Raw genomic sequence first — 18,826 nt, 5'->3', positions numbered from 1 at the left:
GGTTTTAATATAAAAAGTTTTGAAGGTGTAAAAGTTATTTTCCAACTATCTTTAGTTCTGTAAATTTTATTATTTATTTTTGCAGTAACGGGGATGAAACCCAGGGGCGTTCTACTTCCAAGCTACACTCCTAGTCCTATATTTTATTCTTTATTTTGAAACATGGTCTCACTGAGTTGCAGAGGGCCTCACTTAAGTAGCTGAGGCTGACCTCAAACCACAATCCTCGTCTCTGCCTCCAAAATGCTGGGATTACAAGTGTGCTCACCATGCCCAGCTGCGCTGTGTGTGTGTGTGTGTGTGTGTGTGTGTGTGTGTGTGTGTGTGTGTGTGTGTGTGTTGTACTGGGGATGGAACCCAGGGGCATTCTTCCTCCAAATTTTTTTATTATTCATTTTGAAACAGGGTCTCACTGAGTTGCAAAGGGCCTCACTAAGTAGTTGCGGCTGTTTGCAAACCATGATCCTGTTTCATCCTCCCAAATGCTGGGATTACAAGCATGAGCCAACAAGCCCGGCTTTTTGCACAGAATTTTTAAATCTTTTATTTTTTTCTTCTTCTTTTGCACTGAGGTATGAACCTAGTGGATTTCTGAGGTTTGATCTCTGAGCTACAGCCCCAGCTCAATTTTATTTTTATTTTGAAAGAGTCTCAACTAGGTTGATGAGAGTCTCACTACTTGCTCAGACTGTCCTTGAACCTGCTATCCTTCAGCCTCCCAGGTACTGGTATAACAAGAGTGTGCCACCGCTCCTGGCTCTATGCTGCCTTTAATTTTTTATTTTTTGGTGGTACTAGGAATTGAACCCAAGGGCATTTTACCTCCAATCTATACCCTAACCCTTTTTTTGGTAATGGTACTAGGGGTAGAACCTAGGGGCATTCTACCTCCAAGCTACACCCCCAACCCAACCCTATTTTTTATTCTTGATTTTGAAACAGGGTCTCACTAAGTAGCTGAGGCTGGCCTCGAACCTGTGATACTCCTGCTCAGCCTCCCAAGTACTGGGATTACCAGGGTGCGCCATAACGCCTGGCTCCATGCTGCCTTTTGCATGTGCAGGTATAATGACCATAGGGAATGTATAAAAATACAAAATTTTCTTCCAGGATCTTATTACGTTGAACTTCAGGGAAAAGGGGGGCTGTATATCTATTTTAACTTGTATACAAAGAATTCATAAACTTAAGTTTTGCTGTTCAGCTGGAACAGTTTGATGGGTTTGTGTAACGCTTCTTGCCACCTCTTTCCATCAGGTCATCAACACATAGTAGATGTGTGTTGTCTTTTTTCTGTTGGTCTTTTTCTGTTGAAACATTTTGCTCTTGATTTTGCTTGGCTGCTTCTATGAGTATAATAGATGAAAAGATAACCCAGTGTCTTTTACTAGAATCTTTAGCACTATAAGGTTCTAACTATTGCTGCCCAGCTTTATGACATGTTGTTATTCTAATCAGTGTCAGTTTTTTGTTCTTCTAAGTCTTACAGATGGTGTGTTGTTATGTAGGGAGAGAAATCTTTACTGGTAATATAGTAGATAGAATTAGATTCTAGTTATTTTATTTTATTTTTTTTTTTTTTTTTTGCATCACTGGGGGTAGAACCCAGGTACATTCTACTTCCAAGCTACACCCCAGCCCTATTTCATATTCTTTATTTTGGAACAGGGTCTCACTGAGTTGGAAAGGGTCTCATTAAGTAGCCAAGGCTGTCCGAAAACCACGATCCTCCTGTCTCAGCCTCCCAAATGCTATGATTACAGCCACCACACCCAGTTAGATTCCAGTTAATTTTACTTTTTGTGGTGCTGAGGATTGAACCTAGGGGCTTTCTACCTCCAAGCTATACCCATAGCCCAATATTTTATCCTTTAATTTGGTGGTTTTGGGTATGTATGTGTGTGGTACTGGGGGTGGAACCCAGAGGCTTTATATTTTATTTGGAAACAGGGGCTCACTAAGTTGCTGAGAGCCTAAGTAGCTGAGGCTGGCTTCGAACCTGTGCGATTCTCCTGTCTCAGCCTCCCAAGTACTGAGATTACAAGCTTGAGCCACCACGCCCAGCTAAGATTATACTTTAGATCATCTGAAAAGATGATTAGGAGGGGGTGTGATGGGCCAGCATTTGGGAGGCTGAGACAGGAGGATCTCAGTTCAAGGACAGCCTCTGCTACTTCTTAGGCCCTTTGCAAGTCAGTGAGACCCTGTTTCAAAATAAAGAATAAAAATTAGGGGTAGGGGTGTAAAGGGATTGAATGTCCCTGGGTTCCATCCCCAGTACAGAAGAAAACAAAGAAGTTAAAGCCGAGTGAAGTAGTACACTTCTGTAATTCCAGTGACTCTGGTAGGAGTCAGGATTAAAAGCTTGAGTCCACGCCCGCCACTGTGGCACGTGCTTGCAATCCTAGTATTTGGGAGACTGAGACAGGAGGATTACAGGTTCAAGGACAGTCTTAAGACTTTCATCAACCTAGGGAGACCTTATTTCCAAATAAAATCTGTCTGGAGGAGTAGCTAGGAGGTATGATGCCTCTGGGTTCAATCCCCAGTAGGAATTTTAAAAAGCTTGAGGCCAGCCTGGGCAACTTAGTGAGACCTTCTCCAAATAAATAAAATTAAAGAAGCTAAGTGTGGTGGCCTCGGGAATTTGTGCTTGTAATCTTGGTATTTGGGAGGCTGAGACAAGAGGGTCACGGGATCGAGGAGAGCAGTCTTAGCAAGTAGTGAGATTTTAGTCTGGTGAGACCCTATTACCAAATAAAATCGGAACTGGGCGTGGCAGCTCACACTTGTAATCACAGTTCTTAGGAGGCTGAAATAGAAGGACCATAGGTTCGTGGCCAGCCACGGCTACTTACTGAGGCCCTCTGCAACTTAGTAAGACCCTGTTTTAAAATAAAGAATAAAAATTAGGGCTGGGGGTATCGTTTGGAGGTAAATGGCCTTGGGTTCCATCCCCAATAATAAGTGAATAAATAAATACTGACCTCTGAATAAGGTTTGGGGTTTGTTTTCTTTCTTTTTTGCTGGTCTGGGGATGGAACCCAGGGGCATTCCATCTCTGAGCTACACCCTTATTTTTTGTTTTTTATTTTGTTTTGTTTTGTTTTTGGTGGTACTGGGGATCCTGGAAGCCCTTATACCTCCAGGCTACACTAAGTAGCGAGGGCCTCACTAAGTAGCTGAGGCTGTCTGCAAATGGCGATCTGGTTTCAGCCTCTCAAATGCTGGGATTACAAGCGTGCGCCACCATGCCCAGTTTTCTCACAATTTTATCATGTAGAAAACATTACCTTTTAAAGGTTTGTTTGGAAAGTACTGTTTAGTTGAAAGTGATTTACCAAAGAAGTTAAATAAAAACTTATAACATGGATATAATTTGTGATGATCGTTATGAATCAGTTGCCATTTCCAGTCTTGGTGCTAATAACACTCTTTCAGGAGGGATGGAACCCAGGGGCCTGTTACCTCTGGGCTATACCCCTACACCTTTTTTCTTATTTGGAAACCCGTCTCACTAAATTGCTGAGGCTGACTTCAAACCTGTGGTCTTCCTGGTCCAGCCTCCCAAGTACTGGGATTACAAGTGTGAGCCACCATGCCCATCAATCATTTTTTACTTGGCGCCTGAAATAAAATTAACAGTTCCTAGAGCTCAATCAAATGTTAACATCTCCCACTAAAATAAACATATGTTCTCTAGAATTTCCATTTTCCTTAAACACGAACTATTCATAACACAATACTTGTAACTGAGCAAAAATAATTAAATGAATTACTAAACAGATTACAGGGTATAAAGGCTTAAAATAGTACCTGCATCATCATTTAGTGTTTTTTGTTTTGGTTTTTTGGGTGGTAGTGGTGGTGGTTGTTGTTTGTTTTTGTGTGGGTTTGGAAATGGAATCCAGGGGTATTTGATCTCTGAGCTACACCCCCTGCCCTGTTTTTTATTCTATTTATTTATTTATTTATTTTGGTGGTACTGGGGATGGAACCCTTCTACCTCCAGGCTATATTCCCAGACCTATTATATATTTTTGGAAACAGGGTCTCAAGCCAGCAAGGCTGGCCCCAAACCCGGCTATTCTTTATTTTGAAACAGGGTCTCACTAAGTAGCTGAGGCTGTCAGCTAACCGCAATCCTTTGGTCTCAGCCTCTTGAATGCTGGGATTATAAGCATGCGCCGCCACACCCAGCTCATTTAGCTGTTTTAAAATGCTATATCTCCTAGCCAGGCGTGGTGGTGAACGCTTGTAATCCCCACGCTTGGGAGGCTAAGACAGGATCGCGCGGGTTCAAAGCCAGCCTCAGCTACTTAGTGAGGCTTTTAGCAACTTAGTGAGACCCTGTTTCCAAATAAAATGTTTAAAAAAAAAAAAAGGTCTGGGAATATATCCCAGAGGTAGAAAGCCTCTGGGTTCCACCCCTAGTACCACCAATAAATAAATAAATAAATAAATAAATATAAAATAAAATGCTGTATCTTTTACCTTCCTTTCTGTGGAACTTTTTATTTTCTCATTGAGGGTGTGTGTGTGTGTGTGTGTGTGTGTGTGTGTGTGTGTGTGTGTGTGTGTTGTACTGGGGGGTGGACGTCAGAGGCATTCTACCTCACAGCTACATCCCCAGCCCTATTTTTTATTTGAAACAGAGTCTCACTAAGTTGTAAGTAGAAGGCCTCATTAAGTAGCTGGGCTTAGCCTTGAACCTATGATCATCCCTAGTACTGGGATTACAAGGGTTTGCCACCAAGCCGGGTTTCTTGAGGTTTGGTTGGTTGGTGAGTTGGTTTTTGCAGTCTGGGGATGGAACCCAGGGGCTTGCTACCTCCGGGCTATACTCCCAGACCTATTTTATACTTTATTTGGAAACAGGGTCTCACTAAGTTTCTGAGAGCCTCACTAAATTGCTGGGGCTGGCTTCGAACCTGCACCATCCTGTTTCAGCCTCCCAAGTACTGGGATTAATAATCGTGCGCCACCACACCCAGCTTCTTAAGGGTTTTTTGACATAGATTTATGTGTCAATTGAGAAACTTGTCAAAGAAGCCTGCTAGCAAAATCGGTCATGGCACAGATATGTAATCCCAGTACTTGGGAGGCTGAGACAGGATGACAAGTTAAGGTCAACCTCAGCAACTTAGCAAGGCCCTGATTTGAAATAAAGGGCTGGGGTGCAGCTCAGAGATAGAAAGCCCTTGGGTGTAGTCTTTAGCCCTTTTCCACCCCATCACATTCAGCAGAGTCAGCAAAAAGTCTTGTTTTTTGTTGTTTTTAATTGACTACCTTCAAGAGGATGCAAAAGAAAGCCTGTGGGGTTTTTTGTTTTGTTTTTCTGGTACTAGGAATTGAACTTGGGTCATTCTACCTCTGAGCTATGCCCCAGCCTTATTTTTTATTCTTTATTTTGAAACAGGGTCTCACTAAGTAACCGAGGCTGGCCACCAACCAGGATCCTCCTGTCTCCGCCTCCCAAGTACTGAGACTACAAGTGTGCATCACCATGCCCAGCTTAGAAAGCCTATTTTTGGGGGTGTAACTCAGTTATACTGGATTCAACCCCTAGTACCATAAAAAATTTAAGTGAATTTTGTGCAGATTTTTCTGTTTCCAGGTGTTGGGGCAGACTTCTAACCCAGCTTTCCTTTGTCCTAGGCTATACTACCCCAGCGGCCCCGCAGGCATACAGCCAGCCTGTGCAGGGGTACGGCACTGGTGCTTATGACACCACCACCGCTACGGTCACCACCACCCAGGCCTCCTACGCGGCCCAGTCTGCATATGGCACACAGCCTGCTTACCCAGCCTATGGGCAGCAGCCAGCAGCCACTGCACCCGCGAGGTAAGGCCACGTTCACTTACTCATCAGCCGCAGGTTCCAGAGGAAGAACAACTCTGTATACTTAGGGAATTTGTGACTTGGTTTCCTGTTAATAGTTACCCTCACATACTCTTAGCTATTGGCTGTGTTCTCACGGTCACTGAACTAACTAGTGTGCTGGAACACACCACAAAGGTATCTTTCATTTAGCAGTGAAATGCCTTCCAAGGGCCAAAATGAGGAATAGACTCAAATAAGATTGGTTTTAGAACCTACTCTGGGACAGGAGGAGCCTATTCATTTTGCTTTTCTAAACCCAAAAGAAAATTAAGCGTATCTTTCTTCACAACTGAGCTACTCGTGAATTTGTACTTTCTTTTCTTTGGTTTGATTGACCCTGTAAATGAATAACTGTTTTCCCTTTGGGGAAAAACATGGTAGTTCATAATACCGGAGGGAGGGGTAGCATCATGTGATCCAAGAAATAGTCTTATGAGGGCTGGGGTATAGTGTAGCGATGGAGTTCTCGCCGGTATGCATGAGGCCCTGGGTTCATTCTCAGCACCGGAAAAAGAAGAACTCCTGTGGCCCATGTTAGTAAGAGACACCATGTCTGGGTAGGTTACTTCCTCAGTTTAAACAGTTGGTGTTCTTTAAGTTCTATAAAGGCATAGTGATAAATAGTCATAGGCAAGTATAAATTCTTAACTGGGTACCCAGTTATGGAGTGATTATTAAACCCAACAAAGCTAACACTCTATGACTGGTTAGCAGGTAAATAGTATGCGTTACCTAACAGAAGATTTCAGGTCTTTGCTTTAGAAAATGCACTTAGGTGGCCTCTGCATACAGTCTTGAAGGAACACTGAATTCTGATTTGAATGAAGATTTTTTTTAGGGAATAAACGAGATCAACCTGTAACCTAGACTTTTTATCTGCTATAGAGGTAAGAAATTAGCTCTGGCAAACATGTGAAATTACTTCTAAAATACACAGTGAGTAATCAGAGCCACTTGGTAGTTTACACATGTTAGACAACCTGTGTAGTGACGTTAAACTAACTGGCTAGCCGGGTGTGGTGGCACACGCTTGTAATCCCAGTACTTGAGAGGCTGAGACAGGAGGATTGCTGTTCGCAGCCAGCCTCAGCCACTTAGTGAGGCCCTCTGCAACTTAGTGAGAACCTGTTTAAGAATAAAATAGACCAGGCGTGGTGGCGCATGCTTGTAATCCCAGCATTCGGGAGGCTGAGACCGGAGGATCGCGGTTCACAGACAGCCTCAGCTACTTTAATGAGGCCCTCTGCAACTCAGTGAGACCCTGTTTCAAACTAAAGAATAAAAAATTGGGCAGGGGGTATAGCTCGGGGGTCAAATGCCTCTCTGGGTTCCAGCCCCAAACCTGCAAAAAAAAAAAAGAATAAAATAGGCTGGGCATGGTAGCATGTGCTTGTAATCCTAGCATTTGAGAGGCTGAGGCAGGAGGATCCTGGTTTGCAGACAGCCTCAGCAACTTGGTGAGGCCCTTTGTAACTCAGACGCTGTTTCAAAATGAAAAATATAGGTAGGGCATGGTGGTGCACACTTGTAATCTCAGCGTGCGGGAGGCTGAGGCAGAAGGATCGTGGTTCATGGATAGCCTCAGCTACTTAGGCCCTCCACAACTTAGACCCTGTTTCAAGAAATAAAGAATAAGCCAGGCGTGGTGGTGCATGCTTGTAATCCCCCCGCTTGAGAGGGGAGACGGGAGGATCATGCAGGTTCGAAGCCAGCCGCTCTGGCTTAAGAGACCCTGTTTCCAAATCAAGTATAAAAATTGGCTGGGAGTGTAGGCCGGAGGTTGAAGGGTTTCCAAAAACCCCAGTACCACCTAAAGGAAGGGAGGAAGGAAGGAAGGAAGGAAGGAGAAAGAAGAATAAAAATTAGGGCTGGGGTTGTAGCTTGAAGGTAGAATGCCCCTGGGTTCCATCCCCAGTACCACACACACACACACACACACACACACACACACACACACACACACACACACAAAACTTGCGGATTCCTAGATGGGCCCCATTTCAATTGCCCAAGGCATTTTACAGTGTTATCAAATATACTCTGTTGTAACAGTATATGGAAGCCATACTAGCATGTCTATATCCTCTGCTGGGCATTCGACCTCCCAAGCCCATCCCACCCCACCCCCGTTTTGTATTCTTTACTTTGAAACAGGGTCTCAGTAGCAGAGGCTGTCGACGAACCACAATCCTCTGGTCTCAGCCCCCTGAATGCTGGGATTACAAGCGTGCACCACTATGCCCAGCTCTTAATTTTTATTTTATTTTATTTTTTGGTGCTGGGGGTGAAATCCATGGGCCTTCTACCTCCGGGCTGCTTTTACATTTTATTTGGAAACAGGATGTCACTAAGTTGCTGAGCGCCTCACTAGGTAGCTGAGGCTGGCTTCAAACCTGTGTGATCCTATCTCAGCCTCCCAAGTACTGGGATTACAAGCATGTGCCACCACACCCGGCTTTCTTAGGTTAGGTCTTTGATGAAAAAATTACTTTAGCTCGCTCTGTTACCGCCTTGGTGCAGACTGTAAGGGCTGAGAGGTATAGACACCCTTGGGGATTTTCACCCTTGGAATTGGGATTGATTTTCATCGCCGAACGGGTGCTTCCTAGTTCATCTGAGCATAAGGGGAAAGGGTATCTACTTCCTACCTTAACCTCTATTTTTCTGTTATGGAGACTCTAAGACAGTATTAGATTAATATTCTATGGCCGCCAAAAACGAGGGAATTTTTTTTCCCCGGTACTGGGGGTGGAACCCAGGGGCATTCTACCTCTGAACTACACCCTCAGCCTTGTGTTTTATTCTATATTTTGAAACCAGGTGTCACTGAGTTTCAGAGGTCCTAAATTACTGAGACTGGCTTTGAACACGTGATCATCCTGTCTACTACACTCCAGGAAATGCTTTCTCTAGTCTGCTATTGTGCATCTTTTTTTTTTTTTTTTTTTTTTTTTTTTTTTTTTTTTACTGTCCCAGGAGCATTCTACCTCCGAAGGCTCCCACCCTACACACCGTTTTATTTATTTTTTTGTGGTACTGGAAGTCAAGCCCAGGAGCTTTCTATCTCCGGACTACAGTCCCGGACCTATTTTATACTTGGAAACAGGGTCTCATCAAGTAGCTAAGGCTGGCTTTGGCTTTGAACCTTGTGATCCTCCTATCTCGACCTCCCAGGGATGGGATTACAAGCATGCACCACCACATCCAGCTTCCACTTTATTTATTTATTTTTTATTATTTTATTTTGTGGTGGTGGTGGTGGTGGTGGTGGTGGTACTGGGAATGGAACCCAGGGGCCTTCTACCTCTGGGCTATACTCCCAGACCTTTTTTTTTTTTTTTTTTTTTTTTTTGAAACAGGGTCTCTTAAACCAGCTGAGGCTGGCTTCGAACCTGCGTGATCCTCCTTTTTCAGCCTCCCAAGCGCAGGGATTACAAGCATGCGCCACCATGCCCAGCTTCCGCTTTTTTTTTTTTTTTTTTTTTTTTTAATGGGGCAGGACACAAACCTGTGATCCTCCTGTTTTAGCCTCCCATGTACTAGAATTATGGGTGTATGCCACCATGCCTGGCTTCTAGTCTGTTTGGTGTTTTCGTTTTGTTTTTAGTACTGTGGGTTAAGTCCAGAGTCGTTCAGCCTCTGAGCTAAACCCCAACCCTATTTGCCATTTTTTAAATTTGAAACTGGCACTTTCTAAATTTCTGAGGCTGGCATGCAACCTGCAATCCTTCTGTCTCAGCCTCCCAACTACTGAGATTACAGGCATGTGCCATTATGCCTGGCTTAGTCTGCTCTTAATAAGATACATAAACCCACATAAACCCATGGATATCCTAAATTTATGATGCTAGATTTATAAATGATCCAAATTTTAGTGTGTTTTTTTGTTTTTTGGCAGTACTGGGAATGGAACCCAGGAGCATTCTTACCTCCGAGCTACACCCGCAGCCCTGTTTTTTCTATATTTTGAAACAGTCTCACTAAGTTGCAGAGGGCTTCACTAAGTAGCTGTGGCTTTTCACAAACTGTGATATTCCTGTCTCAGCCTCCCAAATACTGGCATTACCAGCATGGGTCACCATGCTCAGCTTGCTAAATTTCTTTAGCTGGGTGTGGTGGCGCTTGCTTGTAATCCCAGTACTTGGGAGGCTGAGACAAGAGGATTACAGGATAAAGGGCAGCCTCATCTACTTAGTCCCTTTGCAACTCAGTGAGATCCTGTTTCAAAATAAAGAATAAAAAAAAATAGAGCTTAGCTCAGAGGTAGAATGTCCCTGGGTTCAATGCCCAGTTCTGCCAAGAAATATAAAAATTCTACAGTTCACTCTGAGAAAAAGTTTTTCTTCCTTAACCAATCATGTCCTTTCCTGTATCACTTTATTTGGCAACACACAATGACCTGCCTTTTATAAGTTAATATGGAATTAATGGGCTGTGTTGATAACTGTTGTGTGGATGTGATCCTAATTCTCTTATAGCAAATACTTTTGGACCAGCACTGGGATTGATATACTTCATATTTATGTAGTTCCAAGCTCAGTCCTAATATTGCATGTTGCTCATAGATTTGTAGAATTTTTACCTAAAAGTTTTGTGATTAAAGGACAAACTCTATTTTATTTCTTCTTCTAGACCACAGGATGGTAACAAGCCCGCTGAGACTAGTCAACCTCAATCTAGCACAGGGGGTTATAACCAGCCCAGCCTAGGATACGGACAGAGTAACTACAGTTATCCCCAGGTTCCTGGGAGCTACCCCATGCAGCCAGTCACCGCGCCGCCATCCTATCCTCCTACCAGGTCAGTCTTGCCTCTTTGTGAACAGTGAGCTAATAGAATAACAAAACCGGTTTTAAGTTCTTGACCAGCTTCTCTGGCTTCCTCGGGTACAATTTGTTGTCTAATTCCCAGTAATAACTGATCATGTATAGTTATATTCAAACCTTAGTCCTCGGTTCCCATAGCTGTGCTTGGCACCAATAACTATTCTCTAGGAATACAGATAAAAACATTTTTGCCACTCTAGATTCCCCCCACCTTAATTTTGTGCTTTTTTTTGTTTGTTTGTTTGTTTTGTTTTTTTGTTTGTTTGTTTGTTTTTTGTTTTTTTGTTTTGTTTTTTTGGTGGTACTAGGGTTCCTGGAAGCCCTTCTACCTCCGGGCTACACTCCCAGACCTATTTTAACTTAGAAGAATGAGAAGGAGATGTTTAGATAGAACCATCTTCTCCAGTGCAGTCATGATGGGCAAACATTTTTTTTTTTTTTTCAGTGCTGGGAATGGAACCCAGGGGGCAGTCTGCCTCCAAGCGACACCCCCAGCCTTTTTTTTTTTTTTTTTTTTTTTTTTTTTTTTTTTTTTGGTATTTTCAAATCAGGGTCTCACTCAGTTGCAAAGAACCTTGCTTATGTAGCTGACGCTATTCGCGAACCCGGATCCTCCAGTCTCAGCCTCCCGAATGCTGGGATTGCAAGCGTGCGCCACCACACCCGGCAGTCTTTTTATTTTTGAAACAGGGTCTGAGTTGCAAAGGGCCTAAGTAGCTGAGGCTTCCTGTGAACTGCAATTCTCCTGTGTTAGCCTCCCAAATGCTGGGATTACAAGCGTGCACAGCCATGCCTGGCTTGGTTTCTTTAAAATAGAAAAAGAGCTGCAAGTTTTTTAACTCATGTCTAATTTGAAGTAGGTTTAAAAGAATAGACTGAAATGTGTTCCTAAGCGGTTAACCTAGTTTTGTAAAAGTAATAGTTCCTTTTTTGCACTCATTTTATCAGTTTAAACATTAAAATTTATCACACCTGGAAGTTTTAGGACCAAATACCAGATGACTGGGTAAGTATACTGAGTTTACAGTTTAGAAAAGTGCTTCACCATACCCTGCTATAATGGCTGGTGGTGTTTTTGTTTTGTGTTTGTTTGTTTGTTTGTTTGCGGATATGGGGATGGAGCCCAGGGGCATATGATTTCCGAGCTACACCCCCTGCCCTATTTTTTAGTCTTTATTTTGAAATCGGGTCTCACTGAGTAGCTGAGGCTGTCCGCGAACGGCCATCCTCCAGTCTCAGCCTCCGAATGCTGGGGTTACAAGCATGCGCCACCACGCCCAGCAATGGCTGTTTTTTTGTTTGCTTTTTTTTATTTTATTTTATTTTTTTCTTGCAGTACTGGGAATCAAACCAAGGGGCCTTCTACCTCCCGCTACACCCCAGCCAGCCTTTTTGTTTGCTTTTTGTTTGTACTGGAAGTGTTTCAAAATATCTGGTCTTAAGCCTGGAGTGGTGGTGCACACTTATAATCCCAGCATTTGGGAGTCTGAGACAGGAGGATCACAGTTTGCAGACAATCTCAGCTACTTAGTGAGGCCCTTTGCAACTCAGTGAGACCCTGCTTCAAAGTAAAGAATAAAAAATAGGATTTGGGAGGCTGAGACAGGAGGATCGCAGTTTGAGGACAGCCTCAGCTACTTAGTGAGACCCTGTTTCAAAATAAAGAATCAAAAAATAGGGCTGGGGGTGTTGCTCATAGGTAGAATGCCCCTGGGTTCTATCCCAAGTATGCGGGGGGGGGGGCTCTCTTAAATTGCTGCGACTTTCCTCAAACAATGTGATTCTCATGACTCTACCTCCCAGGTACTGAGATTACCTGCAGCCTTGGTTTAAATGCATTTGGAGGATCTAAGCGAAGGCTCCTAAGGGTATACAGAGGGCTTGTTATACCATCACTCTTCTCCTCACTTAGAGCTTTATTGTTCTATATATTTAAATATATCCTGTTGAATATATACTGTTAAATATAACTGCATTTTTAGGAATGTCTATGCTATCCATGAATGTCTCCTATTCAGGGGTTTGGAGAATTAACAAGCCTTCTTCCTAATAAACTTTTTTCTTTCTTTCTTTCAGCTATTCTTCTACACAGCCGACTAGTTATGATCAGAGCAGTTACTCTCAGCAGAACACCTATGGGCAGCCGAGCAGCTATGGACAGCAGAGTAGCTATGGCCAGCAAAGCAGCTATGGGCAGCAGCCGCCCACTAGTTACCCCCCCCAGGCTGGATCCTACAGCCAGGCTCCAAGTCAATATAGCCAGCAGAGCAGCAGCTACGGGCAGCAGAGTGAGTTGCTAAGTGAGAAACCAAATAAGAGTAACTGTGCTTGGAGTTTCTGGAGATGGGAATGTGCTTTGCGATTGTGTACTGTGGAATTCAGGTCTCTCTAGAGAGAACATCTCAGCTAACAGCTTACATGTCCCAAGAAAGATTGCAGTGCTTTCTTTTCTTCACAATGATTATCATTATACTTTAAAAGACCAAAAAATTTTTTAGGCAGCTAGCCCTGCTCTTTGTACACATTAATATGCAGTGAGTGAAGCCAGCATTCTTCATGGCCTGCCACCCCAAGTCATTGAGAGAGAGCCGGCAGGCAGTTGTTGAAGGGTATTTTGGTAGGTGAAAACTATGTGATTAATTAGTTTGTGTTTATATCCATAAAGCAAAAGGAAAATCTTCGCAAAATATTTCAGGATTGAAGTCTGTGAGCTATACCCCAGCAGCCTCCCTTTTTTTTTTTTTTTTTTTTTTTTTTAACAGGATTTTTAAACTTTTTTCTGTGGAGTCTTTTTTTGTGTGTGGGGGGGGTTGTGTGTGTGTGTGTGTGCTAGGGATATGACCAGGGCCTCATAAAAGCATATGCTCTACCACTGAGCTGTATATGCTGCCCTAATACTTGGAGTCTTCCGTGCATAGAGGAGTACCTAATGACCCAAAACTGTCTTCACAATGTCATTTCTACCTGGATTTTTGTGACACTTATTTATTTTTGCTTTTGTTATCATGGAACTGAGAATTAAATACAGAGACAGTTTATTTTATTATGAAGCAGGGTCTTGTTAGGTTGCCAAGAATCTTGCTATATTGCTGAAGTTGTCCTGAAACCCGTGATGTTCCTGTCTCAGCCTCCCAAGTGCTGGGGTTATAGGCATGTGTCACCATTCCCGGCTTGATGATTATTCTTTTTAAACTAAATTCCATATATGGGCATGTGTTGTTATGAAAATGAAGTGGGTAGTGCTTTTTTTTTTCTTTTTTTTTTCCCCCGGGTCTGGAGGTGGAACCCAGGGGCATTTGACCTCCGAGCTACACCCCCTGCCCTATTTTTTTATTCTTTATTTTGAAACCGGGTCTCGCTGAGTTGTCGAGGGCCTCACTAAGTAGCTGAGGCTGTCCATGAACCGTGATCCCTCCTGTCTCAGCCTCCCGGATGCTGGGATTACAAGCGTGCACCACCACGCCCGGCTTGGGTAGTGCTTCTTTTTTTTGTGTGTGTGTGTGTGTGTGTGTGTGTGTGTGTGTGTGTGTGTGTGTGTGTGTGTGGTACTGTACTGCGGTTCCTGGAAGCCCTTCTACCTCCGGGATACCCTCCCAGACCTATTTTTATACTTTTTTTTTTTAATTTGGAAACAGGGTCTCTTAAGCCAGCACGGCTGGCTTCGAACCTGCGCGATGCGATCCTCCTGTCTCCGCCTCCCAAGTGTGGGGATTACAAGCGTGCCCACCACGCCCAGACTAGGGAAGTGCTTCTTGATAGACCCTCAGTAACATGCTAATGCCCTAAGAAACTTGGCTCTGTTTTCATTTCTGAAATAAAAAGAAGCTGCTTTTGGTGACATCTTAGAATACAGAACTCTTAAAAACTTTGTGCTTGCCAGAGAGCATTTTGGTTTAGAAATGGTTAATTCTAGGCTAATTACACAAGGTAATTAGAGCCTTGATGAACCAGTAGTTTTTATTGAATTTAAAAGAGCCTACGGAGCCGGGCATGGTGGCACACGCTTGTAATCCCAGCATTCGGGAGGCTGAGACCGGAGGATCGCGGTTCGCGGACAGCCTCAGCTACTTAGTGAGGCCCTCCACAACTCATTGAAACCTGGTTTCAAAGTAAAGAATAAAAAACAGGGCTGAGGGTGTAGCTCTGAGGTAGAATGCCCCTGGATTTCATTCCCCAATACCACCAAAAAAAAAAAAGCCTACCGATTAAGGATAATTAATTGTGGTGTAAAGAAGATGGTTCTTTGTTAAGTGCCTATGATACCAGGAGAACATATTTCAGGCAACCGTGTGAATGCTGGTCCATGGCTTACAGATGTGACTCTTTCCTCAGGTTCATTCCGACAGGACCACCCCAGTAGCATGGGTGTTTATGGGCAGGAGTCTGGAGGATTTTCCGGACCAGGAGAGAACCGGAGCATGAGTGGCCCTGATAACCGGGGCAGGGGAAGAGGGGGATTTGATCGTGGAGGCATGAGCAGAGGTGGGCGGGGAGGAGGACGCGGTGGAATGGGGTAAGAGCAAACCTTTTCTCCTTTTACCTAATTTTGTTTCATCCATAGGATTTTCAATGGAAAGAAGGGACTGAAAGACAGGAAATTTATTCTACATTTCCATGGACAATCTGTTGAGCTCAAGCCATCTTCTAAAACATGGAAATGTCATCATTGTGGCAAATATTAAGTGGCAGTTTGCTTTTTTCCTGCCAGTATACCTTGTGGGGTTGGGGAAAACAAAGAATTGTTTTGAAGCTAGAGCTTTCAGTTCCCTTCATGGTTTCCAGAGGTGAAAAGCCTCTGTGGGTGATAGCTTTGGGATGGAACACACACAACCCTTCTAACAACCTTAAGTTTTTAACTAACGCCTCTGAATGGTTGTCTTGAAAAACTGGTGTATATACCGCAGGAAAGGAATGCAGCTGTTCCCCCCGCAATGTTTTTCCCCCAAGTTCTGTTTGTGCTCAGAATTGTTGAACATAGTGATGAAGATCTTGATCTCACAACCTTGAGCTATGGCCTCAGGTGCACCTGATGTATGGAGCTTGGTTGCAACACAAAAATCCAGTAACTTTTTTTTTTTTAGAGTAATGTGTATAAATATAGGATCACTCCTTGTTGGAGATTTTGAAAGTCTAAATCGGTTTGACCATTTTGATAGATGGCACAATCTGGTTTAGAAAACTTTGTTTAGATGAATAACATGACCCTGCCACCTCTGCCTGCCCCTCCCTCCCTTCTCCCATCCATCCCCTCTTTCCTTCCTGGTGTCTGTACTTTGATGAAGGTGAGATAAAATGTTTATGGTTAACATAATCCAGAAGGTTTAGTTCTGTGTGTGTTCTGTCCCTATATAAACTAGTTTAAAAAAAAAAAAAGTTATGCAGAGTGTTAGTATAAATTGAATTTGATATCACCGTTCAAGGAAAAATTAAATATTTCTTTTTTGTAGATAGACTACAAAATTAAACAGATAAAATGTTGATCCTTTAGTTTTGTATTAGCAAATGTCTTTACTACTGAAAGTTAATATTGTTTTGGAAATTCTGCATAACTTTAAAAAGTCTTCAGTGAAATCTTTATTGGAAAAACAGTCATTGTCTAACATGCAAAAATTGATGAATAATTCGGTATAAAGTAAAACTAGTCTTCCAGTTTGGAGAATATTGTTCCGTTATAAAGGTTTCACTTCTTAATGGATGTTTTAAAATAGACATAGACACTTGAAATTGCTATCATCACCTCAAATCACCTAGAATTGTTAGTAATTTTCAGTCGCAAAAGCAATTTGAAATTGACGCATTGCAATACTCTGGAGTATTGATTCTACTGATTTTGCTAGCCTATCGTTAGCGGCCCTTCCCTACAGACTTGCTGCAGACTGCTGGCAGTCTGTGGTCCTGTGGGGCCGGGCGGCCGCTCCCCCGCTCTTTTTGCTGGGTGTGGTGATGGTTTTCAGTGTCTTGTGCAGGTAAGGCGCTCAGTGTTGTTAACATGCCCTTTTTCATTGCCTCAGTATTTTGATATTTTCATTGGCTGTTAAACGTGGAAACTTTTTAACATGCTTTGTCGCATTTATATGCTACAGGTTACAAAGTGAGAGCCTTGTATACACTTCAATACTTAAAAAGTACCCGTACTCAGTACTCAGCCGGCAGCATAATGAAAAGTGGGACTAGACACGAGTGCATATGGAGAGGAAAAATATGCATAGGATATTTTTAACAGTGTGGTCATTGTGTAAATGGAGTCCCTCTGTGACTTTGGTAACGCTACTGTTGTTGGTAATGGACCCGAGAGGTATATGCTCTAGCATTGTGTAACGTGAAAGTGTGAACTGTGTAAGAGAGAGCGCTCATGGTGTGTACTTTTAAAAGGAGACAAAGCTGCATGCAACAGCTCGAAATTGTATATCAAGGTATTAAAGGTGCAATACTGGTTAGAAAGGCCTCGGCCGCCTCCTGGGGAGCTGTCTCTAATCTTCAGGCCTAACCCCAAAACGCTGAATTCGTGCTCTCCCCTCCTGTCTTGAGAATATGTGATCTTACAGTGCCTTAGTCATTATTTTTAACTTATCTGTCTATAAAGTTGCACCCCCCCAGTCCGTTGAGCCTTGGTATTTGTTGTAAATTCTCCTTTCACAGCGATTCTTAAATCCACTAGTGCCCTGAACTCTGTATGGCTCTATGCCGAAGACTGGCTGGACGCGTCCTGATGTATGTTGTAGGCATTTAATGTGGTTGTCTCCTGCTTGATGACATTGTGACTCGTTAGGAAGCCCAGGGCCTCGCTGGGCTCCCATGGAGAAGTCGAGGGTGCACCTTTATGAGCATGGGAAGTTCATCACAGCAGCCACCTCTGCTTGCTCCTCCTCTCTACACCAACCTCTCCTGGTTTTTCAGCTGATGGGGGTGGGTGTTTGGGATCTAGTTTTTTTCTCCCTGATTTGCCAAGTATTGCACTATTAATACCAGTCCCCGAAATGAAAGGAACCAACCACACTGGTGTATACAATCAGACAAGCAAGGTTGTATATTAAGGAAGTTTGAGCAAGCTGCCCTGAAGAAAGGCATAGTGACGAGCTGAGAGAGATGCATTGTTTGGAGATGTGTTTAGCCAGTGCCCTTCTTCCCCACGAGCCCCCCCAAGGCTCAGAGCGGTACTGGCTTTTAAAGGGAAAGGCCTTCATTTCTTCGTTTATCCCCCCAGCAGCGCTGGAGAGCGAGGTGGCTTCAATAAGCCTGGTGGTAAGTTTTTGAGTATTACCATGGATAGTGTTTAAAAAAAATACAGTCTTTAGAAAACTATAATTTTTATTACTTTCCTAAGTGGTTTAAAAATGATCTATACAAAAGAGACTTAATGGGTACTGCCGGCATTGTCTTAGGGGTAATAAGGTTAACCTATGGTAACAAAACAAAGGGTAACTTGAAGTATTGAGCAACTGCTTCTGTAATATGGGGGAGAATACAGTTTTTAAATTTGGTTTATTTGGAGGAAAATTTTTGACTTATAGTTAACTAATTTGGCATATAAGCATTGCAAGTGTTTTTGGTTAATGGTTTAGAAACAAACCAGCAAAGAAAAAAGCAAACCCTAGCAAACCTTTCACAAATGTTAAAAAGGCACTGCTCCATTTTAGCAGTGTGGGTCGTTTTGAATTTAATGAAGCCCCATCAAATGGTGGTGTAGTAGATAGCTATGTGTGTTTGTTAGGTCTGTAGCTTGCAAGACGTGCACTAATAAAATTTTATATGATCTTTCCTGGTTGGCAGGACCCATGGACGAAGGACCAGATCTTGATCTAGGTAATTTTGAACTCTTGAGCTCTTTGTTGTGTTCTGTAGCTAGCTATGTGCTGGTGTTCACACCCAGTGGCCAGCATGCTCTTCTTGCATTCCTTCCTTCTCTGTGTGTGTGACTGGGGATTGAACTCAGCGCGTTCTATCTTCAAGCTGTACTTGAATATACTTATACAGCCCAATTTTATTTATTTAGAAACAGGGTCTTGCTGCATTCTTAGGAATGTCGCGTCCTCCCAAGTATAGGAATAACAATGGTGTGTCACCAGCCCAGCCGGGATTTATTTATTTATTTTATGGGTCTGGGGGTGGAACCCAG

The 18,826-nt window shown here is 43.1% G+C and overlaps 1 protein-coding gene across 1 annotated transcript in view; it reads left to right on the top strand.

The window, feature by feature from the left end:
* EWSR1 (EWS RNA binding protein 1) overlaps nt 1–18,826 on the top strand; it is a gene marked incomplete at both ends in the record, with an annotated part of 37,648 nt that overhangs the window by 12,578 nt on the left and 6,244 nt on the right. The window contains 6 exons of the mRNA XM_080717566.1: nt 5,659–5,845; nt 10,517–10,684; nt 12,787–12,998; nt 15,043–15,223; nt 17,918–17,952; nt 18,481–18,513. Of these exons, the coding sequence (XP_080573692.1) occupies nt 5,659–5,845; nt 10,517–10,684; nt 12,787–12,998; nt 15,043–15,223; nt 17,918–17,952; nt 18,481–18,513 (816 nt within the window). The remainder of the gene's footprint in view (nt 1–5,658; nt 5,846–10,516; nt 10,685–12,786; nt 12,999–15,042; nt 15,224–17,917; nt 17,953–18,480; nt 18,514–18,826) is intronic.

Source organism: Muscardinus avellanarius (genome assembly GCF_963383645.1).
Source record: "Muscardinus avellanarius genome assembly, chromosome: 21".
Lineage (NCBI taxonomy): Eukaryota > Metazoa > Chordata > Mammalia > Rodentia > Gliridae > Muscardinus > Muscardinus avellanarius.
This window is presented reverse-complemented; position numbering and strand designations above follow the sequence as displayed.